Here is an 18300-nt window from a genome sequence, read left to right as displayed (position 1 = left end):
GGCTCATAATTGGCTCTGGAAAAATGAGAATAGTTACATTATTATTGTCATTACAGTTATAGCCATTCTTGTTTTTGAGGTTATAGTAACATTTTTATCAGGTTTCCATCCAGTCTTTTTTTAATGTATTTATCTTATATTCTGAGTACAGGTCACAATATTCCTCCCCACCACGCACCTGGTTTCAGCAGAAAGGGGCCCCTTCAAGACTCTTAGGGTGCTCCTTTATGTACATCTGGGTCCAACCCTCAGGGATCATCCCTCTATAAATGGCTTTTGGGGTCCATGACCCTTGAGATTGTATTTGCTCTTTCAGAGTGTCTGTGGTATGCCCATAGCTTCTGTCATCTCCTGAAATACTATTAAGTGCTACCCCATAGGATTCCAGGCCCTAGATTCTCAAAGCTGAGTTCTAGATGCTGGATCCCCAGATGGCTGCTGAACTTGGTCTAGAACCCTCTAGCTGGGACCTAAGGAAATGGACTGTTTCCAAAGCTAGATGTGAGAAAGAATTTTCTGGCCGTTCAGTTGGGTAAGATTTAGCAATGGATCATAAAGATAAATGAAGATGCTCTTGGCTTTCTGGTCAGAGTGTTAGGGTTTAGGGGAAGAGTGTGGGCTGCCAAGAATTGGGGATGGGGTAGAAAGCCAGGTTCTGGGAAGTGGCGAGGCAGGGAGAGAAAGGGAGAGTGGCTGAGCCAGGCCTCCCCCTTCTCTTCTGGGGCCATTTCCTAGCAGGACCACAAGGTCAGTTGGGGTTAGGGGTAGGTCACATGTTCCACCTTCGCCCCAAGTGGTTACTGCACAAGGTGAGACTTCCTTCTTACCCGAAGAACAAAAATAGGTCCCAGGTGGCTAATGATCTGTGCCCAGAACCACCAAGGTTATTCTGAGAGTGGCAGGCACCAGGCCAGGACAGGCTCAGTCAAGTAGGACTGAGCTGGAAGTGGCATCCTCAGTCTGAGGGCTCGCCCCGCTCTTTTGAGAGTCCTGAATGGGGTGGGCCACATGCAGGCCAACCCTCAATGGGTAGGCCTTGAATCCTGATTCAGCTATATGACCTTGGGCACAAGCTTTCTTCTCAAACGTTGGGGACCTTGATCCCTGCCTCCCAAGGTGTGTTGAGAGAATTCTGTGAAGCTCACAGTGCTCAACGGATTTGTGAATCTCCACTTTGGCCATCCCAAAGTGTAGGCCCAGGGGTTCAGAGAAAGCAAGGTCCTTGCCTGAGTAGCCCAGCTGCCAAAAGGGCCCCCCTCCCTGCCAATCTGAAGGAGCCAGAGTCAAGTACAAAAGCACGTTTCTGGAAAGGCTTGTGGGGATTTTCCAGGAACAACTCCATCCAGCTGGAGAATTCCATTCTCGGCTGCGCTGCTCAGGGTCAGGCTCAGGAGGGGATGTTCCGGCTCGTTCCGGTTCTGCCCAGATCCCGCTTCTCGCCTGCAAAGTCCAGGTCAGGGTGCCCACACCACATTCTCTTGCTGTTTGCTGTGGAGTATGGGGAGCCTGAAGTTCTGAGGTCTTCCTCAAGGCCCTGGCACAAAACAGTGCTGGACACACCGTTGGTCCTCTCTTGACCCCCATCCCTTCTAGGGATCCTCCTTTTCCTTCATCTACCATGTCCTAGCATTTTTCCCTGGAGTCAGCCCTTGCTCTCAAGATCACTCCAATAAACATGAACAAGCCAATATGATGGACACTGACTTGGGGAGAGATGGCACCTGACCCAGCTCAGGGGTGAGGGCTGACAAAAGCCGCTGGAGTGGGGAAGGGTAGCCAGGCCGGGACAACTGCCTGGGCAAAAGCCCAGAGGATAGGGACACACTGTGACATTTCCAAGAGGCCGGAGCACAGATTTGAGGGTGTCTGATGGGTACTGAGGTCAAGGGTGGGAGTTGGAATGAACTCAGTTATTTGCTGAGCTAGAATTAGACCCCTTTCCCCTCCCAGCCCAGGCCTCTTCCCTCCACAGCAACTCCCATCAGGGTTTCTCCCGGGTTCGTTAGGGTCCCAATTGGGCCCGGGGAACCCCAGACCTACTCTGCCATTTTATCTCAACTTCAGCCCGGCACCTGTACCCTATACAGTTTCCTGTACCCTATACAGTTTCGGCCACCATCTCCACTCCTGGGGAGCTGGAACAAGGCCACCCTCCACCCTGCAGGCCGGCACCAAGATTTATAACCCAGTACAGAAGTCTCTGAGAGCCACATGGGTGGAAAAAGTTACCCAGTTCTAAATCTGCCAGCCTTTGGGTGATCTCATCCCCTTCCCAATATAGTTGTGGTCCCCTCCCCCACCAGCTGGCCCCCTGACCAATGGGGTAAGTCACGAGGGAGCTGATGGAGGGGTGTGCGTGAGGGCTGGGGGAAGGGTTTCAACTTGGGGTCACAGTGTACATTCTGTTTTGTAATCTGATTTCCCACTCCACCTCCTCATTTACAAGTATTTACATTTAGCAGCTTCCTGTCAAATAATACAGATCTTCTTCTGTCACTTTCTTTTTCACTATTACTTGTAAAGTCCACCAGGATGGATACACCAGAATCTGTCTAGTATGTAGAAGAAGGACATGTCAGTAGTGTCCAGTTTCTCTTTCTTAACAAACACAAGAGCCATGACCATTTTTGTTCAAATCCCCTTGTGAAGTTGCCTGACCCTCCCTCCCCCTCTCTCCCTCCTTCTCCTTCCCTTTTCCTCTCTCTCCCTCTCCTCCTCCCACTCCTTTCTCTCTGTCTCTGTCTCTCTCTCTTTCTCTTTGTCTCTCTCTTTCTTAGAGAAATTCCGACAGGCGCTGGGAAGGAGAGCAAGCCTCACTGTTTGGTGAGTTCTGGGCTCTTCCCCCAAGCCAGAATTGCTAGGCCCAGGGCAGGGAGAGGGATCAGAGAGTAGTCCAAGTTCACAGGGTCAGAGGACCAGAGCAGGTCGTTGTCTGCTGGTCCCTCCTTCCTGCTCAAGACCACCACTGCCCCCTTAGCTTCCACCTGCTCTTGTCCTCCCAAAGCACAAGCACAGGGCCCAGCCTCAGGGTTGGACCACCCATAGTCTACCAAATTTACATCTTGCCAAGTGTTCCCTCAACTTTTGCTAGAATGCTTCCATGGACTGACCAACAGCTCACACTTTCCTTCCAGGCTTTTGGAGAGCATAGAGAGCATGTTTTTGTTTTGTTTTGTTTTTTAATTAAATGAATAGCTATTTGACAGAATTGCATGATGGCTCAGCAATCCCATGACAGCTAATAGGCAGCTTTGGAGTCAGACACCAGGGTCCGAAACTCAACTCTGCTTTTATTTGGGCACATTATTTAACGTCTCCAGGCTCAGTTTCACCATCTGTAAAATGTGTTCATAATATTTGCCTTATACGGTTGTGACATTTATTATGGGGGAGTGGCTCATGTGGTTATAGAGACCGAGAAGTCTCACAGTCTGCTGTCTGCAAGCTGGAGGCCCAAGGAAACCAGCGGTGTGGTTCCAGTCCAAATATGAAGGCCTAAGAACCAAAGAGCCAAAGGTGTAAGTCCCAGTTAGAGTCCAAAGTCCTGAGAACCAGGAGCACCAGCTGTCCTAAGGCAGGATGTCCCAGCTCAACAGAGAGAAAATTTTCTCTTCCTTCTGCTTTTCTGTTCTGTTCTATCCCTCAGTGGATTAGACGATGCCCATCTACCTCTTTACTCAGTCTACTGATTCAAATGCTAATCTCTTCCAGAAATACCTTCAAAGCTATACCCAGAAATAACGTTTACCAGCTCTCTGGGCATCCCTTAACCCAGTCAAGTTGACACATAAAATTAACTGTCACAACCCTCTATCAGATTCACCAATTATCAAGACTTCGCTGCACATTAACTTTGTCAATCTCCAGTGTCACTTTGCTGTGTTCAATTGGTTAGAAACAAGTTGCTAAAGCCAGCCCAGTTTCGGGAGGAGGGGAATTAGACCCCACCACTTGATGTGAAGAGCATTTGTGGTCATCCTCAAAACTACCACAAGGAGCAAAAGGTGGAGGGTTCCAGGTTCCATCCCTAGGGTGACCAGGGGGGCCAGCCCAACTCTTGAAAGAGGTGACTCCAGCTTGTAGGGGGAAGACGAGACATCTTTTTCTTTTTTAACACTTCTCTGTATGGCAGTAGTGAATGTATGCCTGGAGGAGGAGAGGAGGCTGGGGAGACCAGCCTGGGGATGATTCTGAGCTTTTTCCCCAGGGTGATGGGGAACCATGGAGGGGTTCAGAGAAGACTGACATAGTCAGATTTGAGTCTGACCAAGATGACTCTGACTGCTGTGTGCTGGGTGGGGTTGACTGGAGGGGAAACCTGTTTTGGGGTGGGGGAGGATAAAGATGGTTTGGACCATTCTTGGGGCTGGAACAGAAGGGAATGGACCCCAGAGCTGCTGGGAGGGTGGCTGCAGGGAGTGGAGGAGGATGGGAGTGGAAAGGGCTCAGAGGTGTGGGGCAGTCCACAGAGGGGAACACCCACCATGGGGGAGACTGGTAAAAGTGACAGCCATTCGCCCACCACCTGTAGCTCACCCTGGGACCCAAGCAGCCTCTTCCCCACAAGGCAGGGCTGAGTAACCACGGGACAGTGTCCTCCCCCAACCCCACACTTATTCCAGCCCCAGTGATGTTCAGGGTCTGGTGAGGCTTCCTGAAGGGTGTTCCGGGCTGCAGTCTCAGGGAGACCCTGTTCCGCCTCGGGGTGAGCCTCAGGGCCTCATCTCAGGAACACATTCTTGCTATTCCACCTGCTTCTGATGCCAACATGGCCAAATAGCGACACCTAGAGGCAGCCTCCTGCCTCATGTTGCTTCACCACAGAATCCCACAGCCAAGGGCCTGTGCCAGCCCAGGACTCCCCATTGGTGCTCTCATCATGCCATCCTCAGGATTTAGTGACAAAGCCACCAAGCAGAGCTCAGAAGAGGCCCAGCTCCTCCATCTCTCCATGCCAAATAACAGTGCGGGGTCAGGAAAGCCTCTGGGACCCCAAGTGAACCCATGGATACTCTTCCCTCCCAAGTCAAGAAACTTGTCAGCTTGTCCCCCACGCGCTGCATTGCTTTGTTTCAGAGGGTCATCTCAGCAGCTCAGGCAGCCTTTTCTTACAGAGCTGATTCCTCATTTCTGCTTCACCATCCAGGCCTGCCCTGTGTCCTGAGTCCCACGTGAGAATACACAGTGGCCTTCGCCTTTCTTTTGTGATTTTTTTTTTGGCAAATGATTCATTTCCACCCACCCGCACCCACGGTCTTCTCTGGTACTGGCCATTCCTCTCCCTCTCTCTTTTCTTCCTCACCACCACACATGGTTTCCCTCCTACTTCTCTGACCTCTCTCTCTTTCTTTTGCTAGTTCTTCTTCATCTGCTCCTCCCTTAACCATCCATCCATCCATCCACCCATCCATCCACTTGTCCTGCCCATCCTTCCTCACTCATTCTACTATCAATAGGACAGGGATGGGGGTGTGGAGGAGAAAAACAAGGACAAATGCCCAACAATACCTGGTCATAATGCTGTGGGGAAAGTGGGAGGATTGAAGTAGGACTTTCTGCATTGCCTTCACCCCTCTCCAGGCTGATGAAGAGCAAGTCACACCACAGTCCTCTGAGGTTGTTGCATGGCCTTACTCACTTCTCCATCCCTCAAGACCACCTGAGGGGCTCCTCCTTGCCCTCCCAGACACTTTTGGCTAGCTCCCCCTCAGCCTTCACTGCAACTCTCATTCCTATGTCCACGATGCCCCGGGAGCCTGTTCTCAGACCTGCTGGTCTGAACCGCCTCTGTGCTTTTTTTCCCTGGACTGGCCCCTTCCCGTCCTCATTGTGCCCAGTGTCATGGGCCTCTCAGCCCCAGGTGGATGGGGCCATCCTTGGTTAGCTCTGCACACCTGACCCCAGGGATGGGCAAATGAGGGCTTTCCAGAATCCTGGAAAGGCAGGGATATTTACGATCTGCGATAAAGCTGGCTTTGGAAAGTCAGTCCCTCTACAGACCACTTTTCCACATGTCCGGCCTATTTACTCGCCGCCAGCAAAGGTCAGAACTGGAACTCTGGCCACCTCACTCCCTGCCTGTTCCTCCCAGCAAGTGATTTCTCATGTGGAGCAGGTCAGGTAAGGGGCCAATGGAGCAAAGACACTCTGACCCATAGAAATCCTGTAAAGGTTCACCCATCCCAGAGGGAGCCATTTGGAGCATCTGTCATGCACGGTTCACAGGATCGTCAACTTGGGAAATACTTAAGGGCATTTAAGGGCATCAAGCAAAGTTAAATAAAAACTCTACAGGAGAAAGGAACAGTATGAGCTTTCTCCCTCTAGTTAAAGAATGCAAAGAGCTTAATTTTTAAAATTTAATTGTTTTCCCTTTTTATCATGTTCCAAACTGATGAAATATTGGAATGTATATGTCAAATATATCTAGCTTCTTTTTAGCACCATCTACTTCTCTTCCTCATCCCAAATTACCTGGGGCCAAAATTGGGTAATAAGAGATGTTTCATAAATTACTATACCTTTCTGAAAGCTCAGTATTAGGATAAGTGCATGGGCTGTAAACTTAGCTCAAATCAGGTTGTCAAGGGCAAGTTTCTAAACCTGTAGGCCTGTTTTATCATGACCAAAAGAAGGCAATAGGTCCTCTAGTCAACCTTATCAGACTTCAGACGCTCCCTTTCCACCTTTCCCTCCTCCAAATCTGCTCAAGGCCCAACTTACCCTAGTCCACACTAAGTGTTAATGACTGATGTTAATGACATTAATAATTAATAATAATGTATTTGCATTTTAAGAAGCATCCATTGGAGCAGTCCTTATGAACTGTACCACTCCAGCGGCAATGAGACCTAGTACAGTCAGTGGGGGTAGGAAGAAATGGAGACTTTAACTCTATGGAGGTGGCTGCCTAGACCTCTCCCCAAAGCTGGCTCTTCATTTAAGATTAACATAAATTTAAGATTTAACAAGCTCAGTTAAATAATATGAAATCCCAGCAGACAGGCTTTGGCACTGAGTGTGGAAATCCTCACGACAAAAGCCTTTACTTCCTTTTCCTTTTTTTTAGGTCTCTGCACACATGGTTAACACTAAATGAGGACTTCCTGTGTGGTCAGCAGCCACAAAACATTTGCAGAGAACACTTTTCTTTTGGGTGGACTCTTGAACAGACTAAAAGCTTCCATGGCCAGATAAAGGTAATGAAACAAAGACTGGTCTCACTGGTACCCTGAGGACCTAAAAAAAGAATATTCAAACCAAAGAAACCAAATTTCATTTGCCTCTTTTATTTATAAGTTTTACTTAAATATCGCTAATGGTTAGAAAATCAGTGTTAAATATGAATGTTGGCATACAGCTTTAAATACAAATGTCAGTAAATATTAAAGAACATAGTTAATAATTTTTCCAAGTAAATGCTTGATAAGAAATATTTTCCAGGAGGCAGGTTAAATATTAGGTGCCTGAGGCATTAAGGGACAGAGCCTCAGCCTGTTCAGGAGATGGTGGCACAGCAGTCCAAATGTGTTTTCCACTCAGTAATGCACATGGCAGCACACATGACAAGTGCTACCACCAGCATTCATTCCCCAACTCTAAAGCTACATTGGGGCTCTTACCGTCATGGGAAACAGTCACATTCAGAGACAAATGAACCACTTTAAGATAGATAAAAGTAAGGTGGCTCAGTTCCAGGACATTCTGGCTTAACCTGGGAAGTTAAGGCTTTCCAAAAATTGTCAGACGAACATGGGTCACCAGGGGCTGATGGACAAAAGAGTCAAGACAGACCCATCCTGAACACATTTTCTTGGTCCCTACAATTATTCTCTTCTTTAACTCAAGTTTGAGCTGTTTATATTTCACTTATGTATAAAAGGTGCCAGCTCAATTGTGTCTAATCTGAACTTTACTCAGTATGCCCAACACTAGGGATCTTTTAGGCCAATCATACCTCTGGGAGAAATGTTTATATATAGTAACATACCTCAAAGTTTACATTTTCATTATAATAAATTAGCTTTAATGTTACAATTAACATCTCAGAAAACTGAATATCTAAGTAACTTGACTTAGCATACTAATTTGAATTTAGAATACCATCTTCTCTATCCATTTTGACTAATCCCCAGAATCAGCAGGGCTGTATTTTACTTATATATAAAATACCTAAATTAGGATAATATCATCAAAGTTTCTTATTTATAATAATAAATATGCAATTTAAAGCATCAAAGCATACTTTTGAATAAAGTTACAACTAAAATATTAACAGTTCAATCTCATGTTTTAGTTCATTTTAGAAGTGTCAAAATTGAAATCTTTACATAAAAGGAATGATAAATGCTTTTGATAAATGACAAATGATAAAAGACTTGACAAGTACCACCAAGCCCCTCTCAAATCCCAGTGCCCTAAAGTAGTAGCCCACCAGGAAGGCCTGTGACAGCAGAACTGTGGTCAGAGAGACAAACACCGGGGTTTAACCAGAAGGAGGCACCCCTTGGAGCATTCACGGAAAGAACTGACAAAGTCCACAGTGGAAGAAGGCAGACAATAAACTGGCCTTTCTTCTCTCTCAATACATCGATTAGAAAGCAGGAAATCTATTAAGCAGAGAAACAGCTGGAAAGTCTGTATTCTCTCAGATATCCCACAAGTTACTGAATCAGATACACTTATGACCATGCTGGCTCTAAAACAGGATTCACTATAATCCAGGTAAATGCTCCGCGGGTGTGCCAGGGTTAAGCGGGCATAAGGAACAAAGGTTGTCAGACAAGCAGTCTTTGGCTCTAGCAACAAACCTTCATAAGAGCAGAATGGTAGTATTTCACATTTTATTTCTGAAATAAGATCTAAGAGATTTGAAGGAATATTAATGGTTTCAGAATATTAGGACCAAGACTAAGCATTCGAAAGAGAATTTCTTAGATGAAGCCATATCGCTAACCAGTTGCACTGGAAAATGTACAGGGAAATGTCCTCAGGCTAGAAGTATCCCAATACACTTGAATAAATGTCACTGAGACATGAAGAAAAATGAGGAAGTTTGTTAAATCTAGTTATTTGCTTTTCTTTCAGTGGATGGCACCAGAGTGTGAGATGAGAAAGATCTGTGAATATAGAACAGGAAAATAAAAATGTCAGTTTTGTGGGATTATACTGTGTTTCCATTTAAGGACACATTTTTTGTTGTTTAAATGACATAGGAATTCGTGGGAATATAAAACTCATCCCCCCAAAAAAGATTCACATGAATTAATTTTCTAAAAAGCACAAAGACTGTGCAGCTGATGGAAGCCGTTACAGGTTACATTTATTTTTGCCCCAACTCCTATGCTAAATATGGTCTAGTTCCTAACAAGTAGCAATGGTCATTTATCCCACATTGTAGGGGCAAGAGTTCCATCTGATGAATCTCATTCCTTCCTCCTCCCCACTGCCTCTCAAGATGCACATAGGAAGCCTTGATTAGTGACTGTTCTAAAGTCTTCTCCAGATTAAGGCTAAATTTTAAGTCCACAATCCACTGCATAAGCCAGTCGTACCTAAACATCTGACACAAGGAGATCACATTTTTCCTTCCCTACAACCATCTGAAGAAAAAGCATTCTTTCCAGGTAGTCAGCAGCAGCAGGATGAGAGTTCAGCATAGCAAAGGTAGGAATTAATAAAAGAATTGTTGAGAGGTGTAATTAGAAAGGTTAAGTGCTATGACTAAACCTCTAAAGGCTAAGCACTGGAGGAAATGATAAATGTAGGAAAGGCCAGGAGTTAAGGCTTAAACAGTAGTTACCTCCTAGTATGGCTTGAAGGTTCAGGGGGTTAAGAAACAGTGCTGCACAAGTAAATTCCGTTGGTCCAGAGGCCTAGCCCCTCTCACTCTCAGCTGAAGACAAAGATGAGTCATTCCAAGCATGCTGACAGCAGGCCTGTTTGCAAGTTTGAGGACTCAGTTTTTTTAAAAAGCTAAAACAGAACTAGAATTCAGCATTATAAAATGTTTTCAGACGTATAATCACAAAAAAGGTTAGACTGTTGCATAGAAAAGTGTTCTGTAATATCCTTTATAAACCCAAGTCTTGGTAAATAAAAAACAGATAACACCTTCCTTCATAGTCTAAAAGTCCATGATTGTGATTGAGAAGAATGATCAAGTTTGCAGATTTTGATCAAGACCCCAGAAGATCCTGAAGTCCTTCATGTGCTTAGAATCATGATTAAATTTATCCTATGAAGACTCAGGCTGACTGTTTAACAACAGTGTCTTCATAAAAGGATTTGACCTACATGAGCTCAAGCCAATTCTATGGTCTCTATTCTCTGTCCTCTCTGCATAGAAGAGGTGACCGAAACACACAGGGATGTGAAATCACTGCTATTGTTTTTAAACTTAGGTTGTTCTTTTTTTTTCTTATATTAGTCTATTATTAAGCAACCTATATCTGCCTGTCCTTTTAACAGTAAGGTTTGAATAGCCAGTTTAAGAGTAAGGAAAATGTCTTAGATGAGCATTTAAGTTACTCTTGGAAATAGGATGGGAGATTCTTAACACTCTTGTAATATGCATCAATTGAGTCTGAGTTAAAATATACCACAGTGACAGTGATATCATCCCTGTACATCCTTGCCAAGTCCTCTGGCAACGTCAGCATTGCTGTCAGCCGCTCCGGCTCCATCTCGCCATACTCATTGCTCCCTATGGCATATCTGATCAGACGTGTGGCGGCATTTCGGTCATGGGAGTGGAGACCCTGGACTTTCCTCTGCAGGAGCAGGCTCTGCATGAGTCCCAGGTTGGCAGGTCTCTGGGCCAGGTCTGGCTTATACCGATCTGCTTCATTCAGGTGCTCCATCACCAGCCTCACCACATTGTCATTGTCCAGCACATCCCATAAGCCGTCTGAGGCCAGCACAAGGAACTTATCCTGGGGCCTCAGCCTATGGTATGTGACCTCGGGCTCAGCAGTCAGGTAGGGTGGAGTGTAGTAGTGGGAGGGAGTGAACTGGTAAATGTTGAGGGCCTCGGTGTCAAAGCCCCTCTTCAGGACACTGCGCTGTAGCTCTTTACTCCACTTCAGCTGGACATCCCCAAACGCCCTGCAGGGCATGAGGACGCCCAGTAGCCTGTCGTCCATGATGATCGTCTTGTCTTCTGACTCAGGATGCTCCCTTTTCAGCCGTGACAGCTCAGCCTGGTTCCGGGCATTATGGTCATGGGTGAGGGGCAGACAAGACCACATGCCATTGTCCTCCTGGACACCAAGGATGGCCCGGCAGTCACCAGCGTTTGCCACATGCAAATGAATTCCATCAATATGGGCCATGCAAGCTGTTGCCCCAGAGAAAGCAACCTGGAGTGAAAGGTTTTTTGTCATCTCGTCTTCTAGAGGGGCCTGGATTTCCAGCGAGATGTCAGAATCCAGTCTCTGGAAGGAGTACATTAATGCTTCCTTAATGTTCAGTCCCATTTCCATGTGCAGGTCAAGTAGCTCCTGCCAGTAGACCCGGAGGTGATCAAGGTGGACTGATGTGACATCCTTGTAGATACTGTCCCCGGGGTGCTTGAGCCACTGCAGTATGGGCAGCATGGGCTTCATGTTTTCCATGGCTTTCTCCATCTGCTCCAAGGTCTGCTGAGACATTAGTGACACAGCCACATAGTAGAAGAGCCTCTCACTCACTGCTTGAGCACATGCATGGCCACCATGTCCATCAAAGATGCCAAACATCAGCCCGTTGGTCTGCAGGCAGGAGGCTACACCTCGCCGGTCCTCCACTGGGGAATTGGCAGCCAGCTGGTTGCTCTCAAACCGCAACACCGAATTTGGGACTCTACTGAGGTTAAGAATCTTGTGGGCTGACTCGCCAGCTCGCAGCACTTCATTTACCTGCTCAGGGCTGAGTTGTAAGTGGAAATCATCTTCCTCTGTCCATGTGTGTCTGTAGGCTTTCGGCAGAGCAAAGCTGCCATGTGGGGGATTGTTTTTTAGGGTGGTTGGTATCCAGGAAAAGAGCTTCCACTCTGATTTATTCCTACTTGAGGCACACCTTGAATACAAACGTCCACTTCCTTGTAATGTGGCAATACTGTTCCTTGCAGAATTTAAGATCCAGTAGGACACAGTACTTGACATTCTGAAACTATACCAGCAAAATGTGTTTCTTGAGCAAGGGATTTTTTTTTTAAACCTGAAAATTAAAGAGTTTAAGAAAGTTTCAAATGTAATACCTTAATAATGACTTCTGAAAACATTTAATTTGCTACTATCCTGAACAAAAGTGATTTAAGGTAAACTGTTTAAAAGACTTGACTAAACTCAAAATACCAAAGCAAGTCTCTCTACCACCCGTGGTAACACAAAAACACATTCCAGAAAATGTGTAAAACAGGGATTTTAGATGCTCTCTGCTCTTACAGAGCCACTGAGGGTTCTCATTCCTCACTCTTTCCTCACGGCTGACCCAGCATCTCTCTATTCTTTTCCTTCCCAAATCCTTTCCCTTGCTACGGCCTAGCTGTCTAGCTCCCGTGTTCACCATCCCTAGGCAGACTGTAAATGTTTATTCAAATATCTGCTTTCTCACTAGTCTGTAAGCTGCATGAATTCAGGAACTGTGGCTGCCTTACCAGTGGCTCTCCAGGGCTCAGTCCTGTACCTGGCACACAACAGGCCCTCAAATATTGGCTAAATGTGCACTTTTAAAGGCCCAATAGCAAACTAGGTATAACACTAGATGTCCAGCATCAGACACACTGCCCAAACTCCACATAAAATTTGGTGAGAATTTAATGAAATATGACCCTTCTGCTCCAAAACAGGTAGTTATTACTTTTATCATTAGGTGTATACTCCTCCAGTCATTCGGTGCACATTTTCATATTGTTGTAGCCACAGCTTTGAATCCAGTATTCCTGTTAAGAGCATTTTATTCATGAAATTACATTTCATGGATGTGTAAGATCTCATTTTGGTATAAACAATCACAATTTACTTTTAACTATTCTCTGTTGGGAATTTGAAGGTCATTTCTACCGCTATTTATAAAACATTAAACTGCACTGCCTTATGCATCCACCTTTTCTCTACTTTGATTTTATCCTACTTATTTCCAAAATAAAGAATTAGTAAGTCAAAGGGTGTAGGCTTATATTGCCAAACTGATTTCCAAAATGTTCACAACTGCCTCCACAATGGCATGAAGGAATCATTTCCTAACACCTTCAACCGCCTCTGGTGGTATTTTTCCTTAGACAAAAGCGTTTGTTTCTACTTTCTATTTTTGCGGGTGACCCGGTAGAAAGAGCGTTTCCCACGTGTTTTGGGATTTCGTTTACGAATCTTAATTTCCCCGAGTTTGTCTGCTGGGGTATCGGAGAGCTCCCAGAACTGAGGATCGTCTCCCCTCACCCCAACTCAGCCTGCCCAACTAAGGGGCAAGAGTCGAGGGCCAGGGCACGCAGAGGGCGCCTGCTTCCTTCCCCGCCCCAGGTCCTATAGAAAAGCTGGGTAGCACAGGCCGACGCCAGGCGGTCCGCCGCAGCCTGGACCCAAACAATTTCATGTTCCTAAAGGAAACGAGCAGGTCCCAAGTTCAAGTCTCTGACCCACGGCCTCGTACATAAGAGCGTGGCCTTCTGAGTCCACCAATTCCGAATCTCCCTCAAACCCCGGCGCGGCCGTGATCCTGAATCCCAGCTTCCCAGCCTATAAAATAGGGAGATTCAGTCAAGATGCCGCGCTCACAGAGGTCCTCCAGGGGCTCAAGCAGCTAGTGCCCCGGTACGCAGCCAAGGGTTCTTGGCTCGTCGCGAGACCACGTGGCGCGTGGCGCGAGTGGGGTGACCATGGCTGTGAACACAGCTCTTCCCTGTCCACTGCGGACCCGCCCCCTCACCTCACTTCGGCTCTCCACCCCATCATCTGAGGCAATGCCGCGGGAGGGGGAGGCCCAGGCCTCGGGGAGGCCCGGCGAGGTTAGAGGCATCCACAACCCGCGCTAGTCCCCTTCCCTACCTCGGACTTTCGCACCGCTCTCACCAGCTTGCGCCACTGACGCGGAGGTCCCTCCCGCCTGTGCCGCAGAACTGCCACTACTCCGGCCTCACCTCTAAATGCTTCTAGCGCAGATCCAACTCAAGAAGGAAAAATCCTCTCCCCAGCCTTTATTGGTTCATCTGCGGAGGCGGGCCCTTGACAGACACTAGAATTGCCCAATGGTGAGGAGGGTGAGTGCGCAGGCAGAAGGGACGGACCAGGAGGGGCCAAATCCGGTTCCTCCTCTCCTATCCCGAACCCGCCTTGCCCCGCTCTGACCCAGAGTAGGTTGGGAGCGGGGCTACTCTATTCCAAGCCTCTCGTCTGGTCTCCCCACCTTCAACTTCGACTTGGCTGTAGCCACCCTTCCTCTACAGAGCAGGTAGGGTGACCCTTCTTAAACTCAAATTCCTGCTCTAAAATTTTCATTGACTCCCCACTGACATTAGACCTTGAACTGACAATTACATTGGCCTGACCACTGACAGTTGCCACAAATGATTAGTGGTTGCTAGGTTGAGAAAGGCTGAGAACCAGGACACCAAATACGTATTCCCTCGGTCCTTTCTCTTGTGGGCTTCCGGTTATCACCAGCTTCCTTATAAATTGCTTTAATGGAACTCTTCTAACTGTGATGAGTCAAATGCAGCCCTTCTCTGGAGGCAGGGAAAAATAGGAGATAACCAGAAAAGGCCACTTAGAATCCTGAGAATGTGGTCTTCCAGAAGGAAGACACACTGGTTACCTGGGAAGCCAGGCCAGCCCACCTGGACCCCCCAAAAATGTGCCTGCCATAAAACCGCTCCTGTCAAACTTGCCCCTGTTATAATAGTTATACTGCCACTCACCTTGGCCCTTTCCGGAAGTTTTACCAATAAGTGAGAATTTGCACTATCTCTCTTCCTGGATATTGAGATGACTGTTTCAAACTCAAACTAAAAATAACTAAGGAATTCTAAATGAGTGGATGTGTCCAAGTAAGAAGGTCCAAACCTATAGAGAATTTTTATAAGAGTTTATTTTAACCAAAACCAATGCCATATGCTGGGGAGCAAGATTTCAAATGCTCCGGATTGCAGCTTCTTTTATGCATTTGAAATTAATGTGGGAATGTAAGGAAGATTACGTGAGGGCAGGAAGAAAGCAAAGTGGGGATTGGATTAGAATACTAGAAGATTATGTGCTTTCTTAAGGGTGGTTATGCCTCCAAGTGACCTGCCCAATTAAGAATTCATGATATATTACAGAACCCCTTTTTCGTCCACAGGTACAAGGTGTTTTTTGTATAGATAGTTCATTTGGGGTTACAGAGGGCCCTGCTTCAGGACAGAGGCAGCAGAGTTTAATTACTCAGTCCGCAGGCATTAATGGATACCTACAAATGTGTTAGGCTCTGGGCCAACTACTGGAGACACACAGATGGCTGCACTACCACACTATCCTGAGAAAAATTACATCATTCCACTAAAGCTGAAGCCACAGAGTTTTTCTAAGTTACCACACACACGCCACTTCCAAAGTAAAAATGCACCCTTGAGGATTTTGTGCGTACTGGAACTTTTGTTTAAAGGCTATAACCAGCTCAGTCACCCAGTATGTGATGGCCAACTCAAGAACCCCATCCAGTCTTCTAAGGCTTCTTTGAACCAAGCTATTCTACAGAAAAAATGAAGGAAAATAATTTATTTCTCTCTTGAAAAAGAGAAAGCAGCAGCTCGGCTGCCATTTTTCTGAGAAAATATTTTAAAATGTTCAGCCTCACTCACAACCAAACAAATGTGAATTAAAAAGAGATGCTGATTTTTGTCAATCAACCTGACAAATATTAAGACGTGAATAATACTTAATGTTGGTGAGTGGGCATTGCCATCTTGGTAGGTGGAAGTGTGAACTGAGGCTACTTAATGGACAGATCTTTGATCTATTAATTCTACTTCTTTTAATTTATCCTAAAGAGAGAGTCAAAGATAAACATTACCAATTTTTTACAATAAACATACATTGCTACCTCTGGCATTATCTTACATAATCAGAATCATTTGGAAAGAGCAATTGTGTGGGCCTCGTAGTTGCCATTTGCACTTTAAATTGCCAGTGACTCATATTATTTCTTGAAAGTAAACTTGGAGAGGAGCTTCAGGAGTCTGGTGTAGTGGAGAGGAGGCAAGAAGAAGTTGGGAGACAGCCCTGGAGCCCCCAGAAGTAGATTCAATCAGCAAGCAATGTCTAGCATGGTATGGCCTGTGCTGCCCTGTGAATGTAGTTCTCCAGGAAATTTACCCTGTGGCCTCTTCCGCAGCTTCTGGGGAAGCCCCAACCCGAGTGCCTGGGGAGCCCTTTTCGGCCCATGGGCAACTCCATGAGGTACTTGCAGAGACCCTGGGCTGGATGCAGAGTGAAGGGGTGGAGTGTCAGTGCCTAGGCCTGAGCAACGGCCCCCAGCACCTAACAGGACAGTAAGTATGAGGTCGGAAAGGCCCAAAAGAGACAGAATGTCAAATGGAAAAACCAGATTACAACAAAGAAGAGAGGACCTTTTGATAATAACAACAATTACTTATTTGTGTATTTCTTCCTTCCTTTTGTGTGTGCCTCTTTGTATGCAAAGTTTAGTAGGACACATGCCAGCAGTTAACAATGCTTTTTCTGGCTCACGAAACTCTACGAACTTTCGTGTTCTTTACCTTTCCGTTTTCTTATTTACTTAAAACATTTTTTAACATGCAGCATGTATTTAATTAGGCAAATCTCTAATAATGTCTGTCCTACACATTTGCACATAGGAGCAGGAGGGAAGAAAACACAGCACAGAGAGATGCGGGCCGTCCTGGGGTACGGGAGGCCACCTGGGGTACGGGCAGGGCCTCCAGAGTGCTATTTTAGCTGGGAAATCAAGAAAGGCTCCTCTAATAAGCTAGGCTTTGGAGAGAGATCTGAAGTAACTTAGGGCATGACCCTGGTAATGTCTGGGAGAGAGCATATCTACAAGAGAAAACAGCGAGGACAAAGGTCCTGACTTTGTGGACCAAAGGAAAGGCTTGAATGTTATGGCCAGGACTGCCTGTCCCATCTCCAGCCCTTGGGCCAGAGATGGAAAAGACTTGAGAGAGCCTCTCACTCGAGCTTTGCTAGAGTGTGCTCGTCAGAACACTATCCCAGGAAATGTTCTGAGAAAAAAGGGCACATCCCTACTACCCGCCATTGGAAGAGGTTCAAAATGAACAATGGCTTAGTTAAGACACTGAAAAGTCATGCAGAAAAATGAATTTGTCCAACTATACTGCAGCAGTCCCAAACATTTCACCAAGAGCCTCCTTTGCGCTGTAATATCTAGTCACATCTGGCAGAACCCATATACTGTGTGAGACACCCATATATCCATTCTTTGAAGAGCAAAATGAAGTCTGCAGATCTGAACTGACTTCCCCAGGTTCCGCGGGGGAAGTCAGTTCAGACTCCTCTCAGCCACTTTAAGCTTGTGGCTGAGAGGAGTCTGTGCTCTGCTTTCTGGACTCACAGCCAAGCTATGCTCCTAGAAGCTTCTTATGCACATTTAACATCTTGAGGGACCAGTTTGGGCTTCTCCAAATCCAGAGAGAGAACTCCTGTACACTTCTCCAGGGAAGACAGTTACCTTCTCACCATACATATTGTATTTTCGTTTAGCCCTCTTTAGGTAAAGACCAAAGTTTAAATAAGGCCTTCATCTCCATGGGTGCCAACAATGGGTGCCAACAATGGAGGTGCCTTTTCTGAGCCTGGTCCCCCAGTGGGCAATGCAGGCCTAGTGCATTTCAAACACACTCATGAAAAACCAAATATACTTTAATCAGCCAATAGCAACAATCAGAGCCTCCACCTGAATATGCCACTTATCCTAAAAGGCTGAGAATCCATGGACTGGGTATTTTTGATTCCCTGCTTAGAACCAGGGTGGCACTGTGGCCTTGAGGCTCATTTACAAAGTGCCAAGCCACTGAGCGCTTTTTACACTTGCTTTTCCAAAAGCAAATGCCTTCTCTGGCACAGGGCACCCATGTAATGTGGTGATTTCAGAAGCTGGGCCTTGGGTCAAGCAGACACGAGAACCCTAGCACTGCCATCTATTGGATATATGACTTGGGAAAGGAACCTCAGCTGAATTTAGAGCCTATGTTTCTCCATCTGCTGAATGGGGGCAGCCATTCCCATGTATGTAGTATAGGCAGACCCCTCCCCCAATCTGTGCAGTAGTTACACAATGGAGACACGGGGT

The 18300-nt window shown here is 46.3% G+C and overlaps 1 protein-coding gene across 4 annotated transcripts; it reads right to left on the bottom strand.

The window, feature by feature from the left end:
* Nucleotides 1-7273: 7273 nt before the first annotated feature.
* PDP2 (pyruvate dehydrogenase phosphatase catalytic subunit 2) lies at nt 7274-14223 on the bottom strand. Of its 4 annotated transcripts, XR_005658651.1 has the most exons (3): nt 14025-14151; nt 9803-12198; nt 7274-9119 (listed from the first exon to the last, which is right to left on the bottom strand). XR_005658651.1 is itself a non-coding variant. In XM_039888895.1 (2 exons), exon 2 carries the CDS (start codon nt 12141-12143, stop codon nt 10527-10529), a length of 1617 nt encoding a protein of 538 aa, XP_039744829.1. In that variant the 5' UTR covers nt 12144-12198; nt 14117-14223; the 3' UTR covers nt 7274-10526. The 4 variants fall into 4 exon arrangements, 3 of the variants coding, with proteins under 3 accessions (XP_039744829.1, XP_039744828.1, XP_039744830.1); XM_039888895.1 differs by having other exon boundaries at nt 7274-12198; nt 14117-14223; XM_039888894.1 differs by having other exon boundaries at nt 7274-12198.
* Between the last annotated feature and the right edge of the window lie 4077 nt (nt 14224-18300).

This window comes from Pteropus medius, unplaced genomic scaffold, assembly GCF_902729225.1.
Source record: "Pteropus medius unplaced genomic scaffold, Ma_sr-lr_union100, whole genome shotgun sequence".
NCBI lineage: Eukaryota > Metazoa > Chordata > Mammalia > Chiroptera > Pteropodidae > Pteropus > Pteropus medius.
The sequence above is the reverse complement of the archived record's forward strand: the minus strand, read 5'-3'. Positions and strand labels throughout refer to the sequence as shown.

What these genes read in the sequence shown, in the direction of transcription:
- PDP2 (XM_039888895.1), bottom strand. Translation starts at nt 12,143, where the DNA reads ATGTCAAGTACTGTGTCCTACTGGATCTTAAATTCTGCAAGGAACAGT.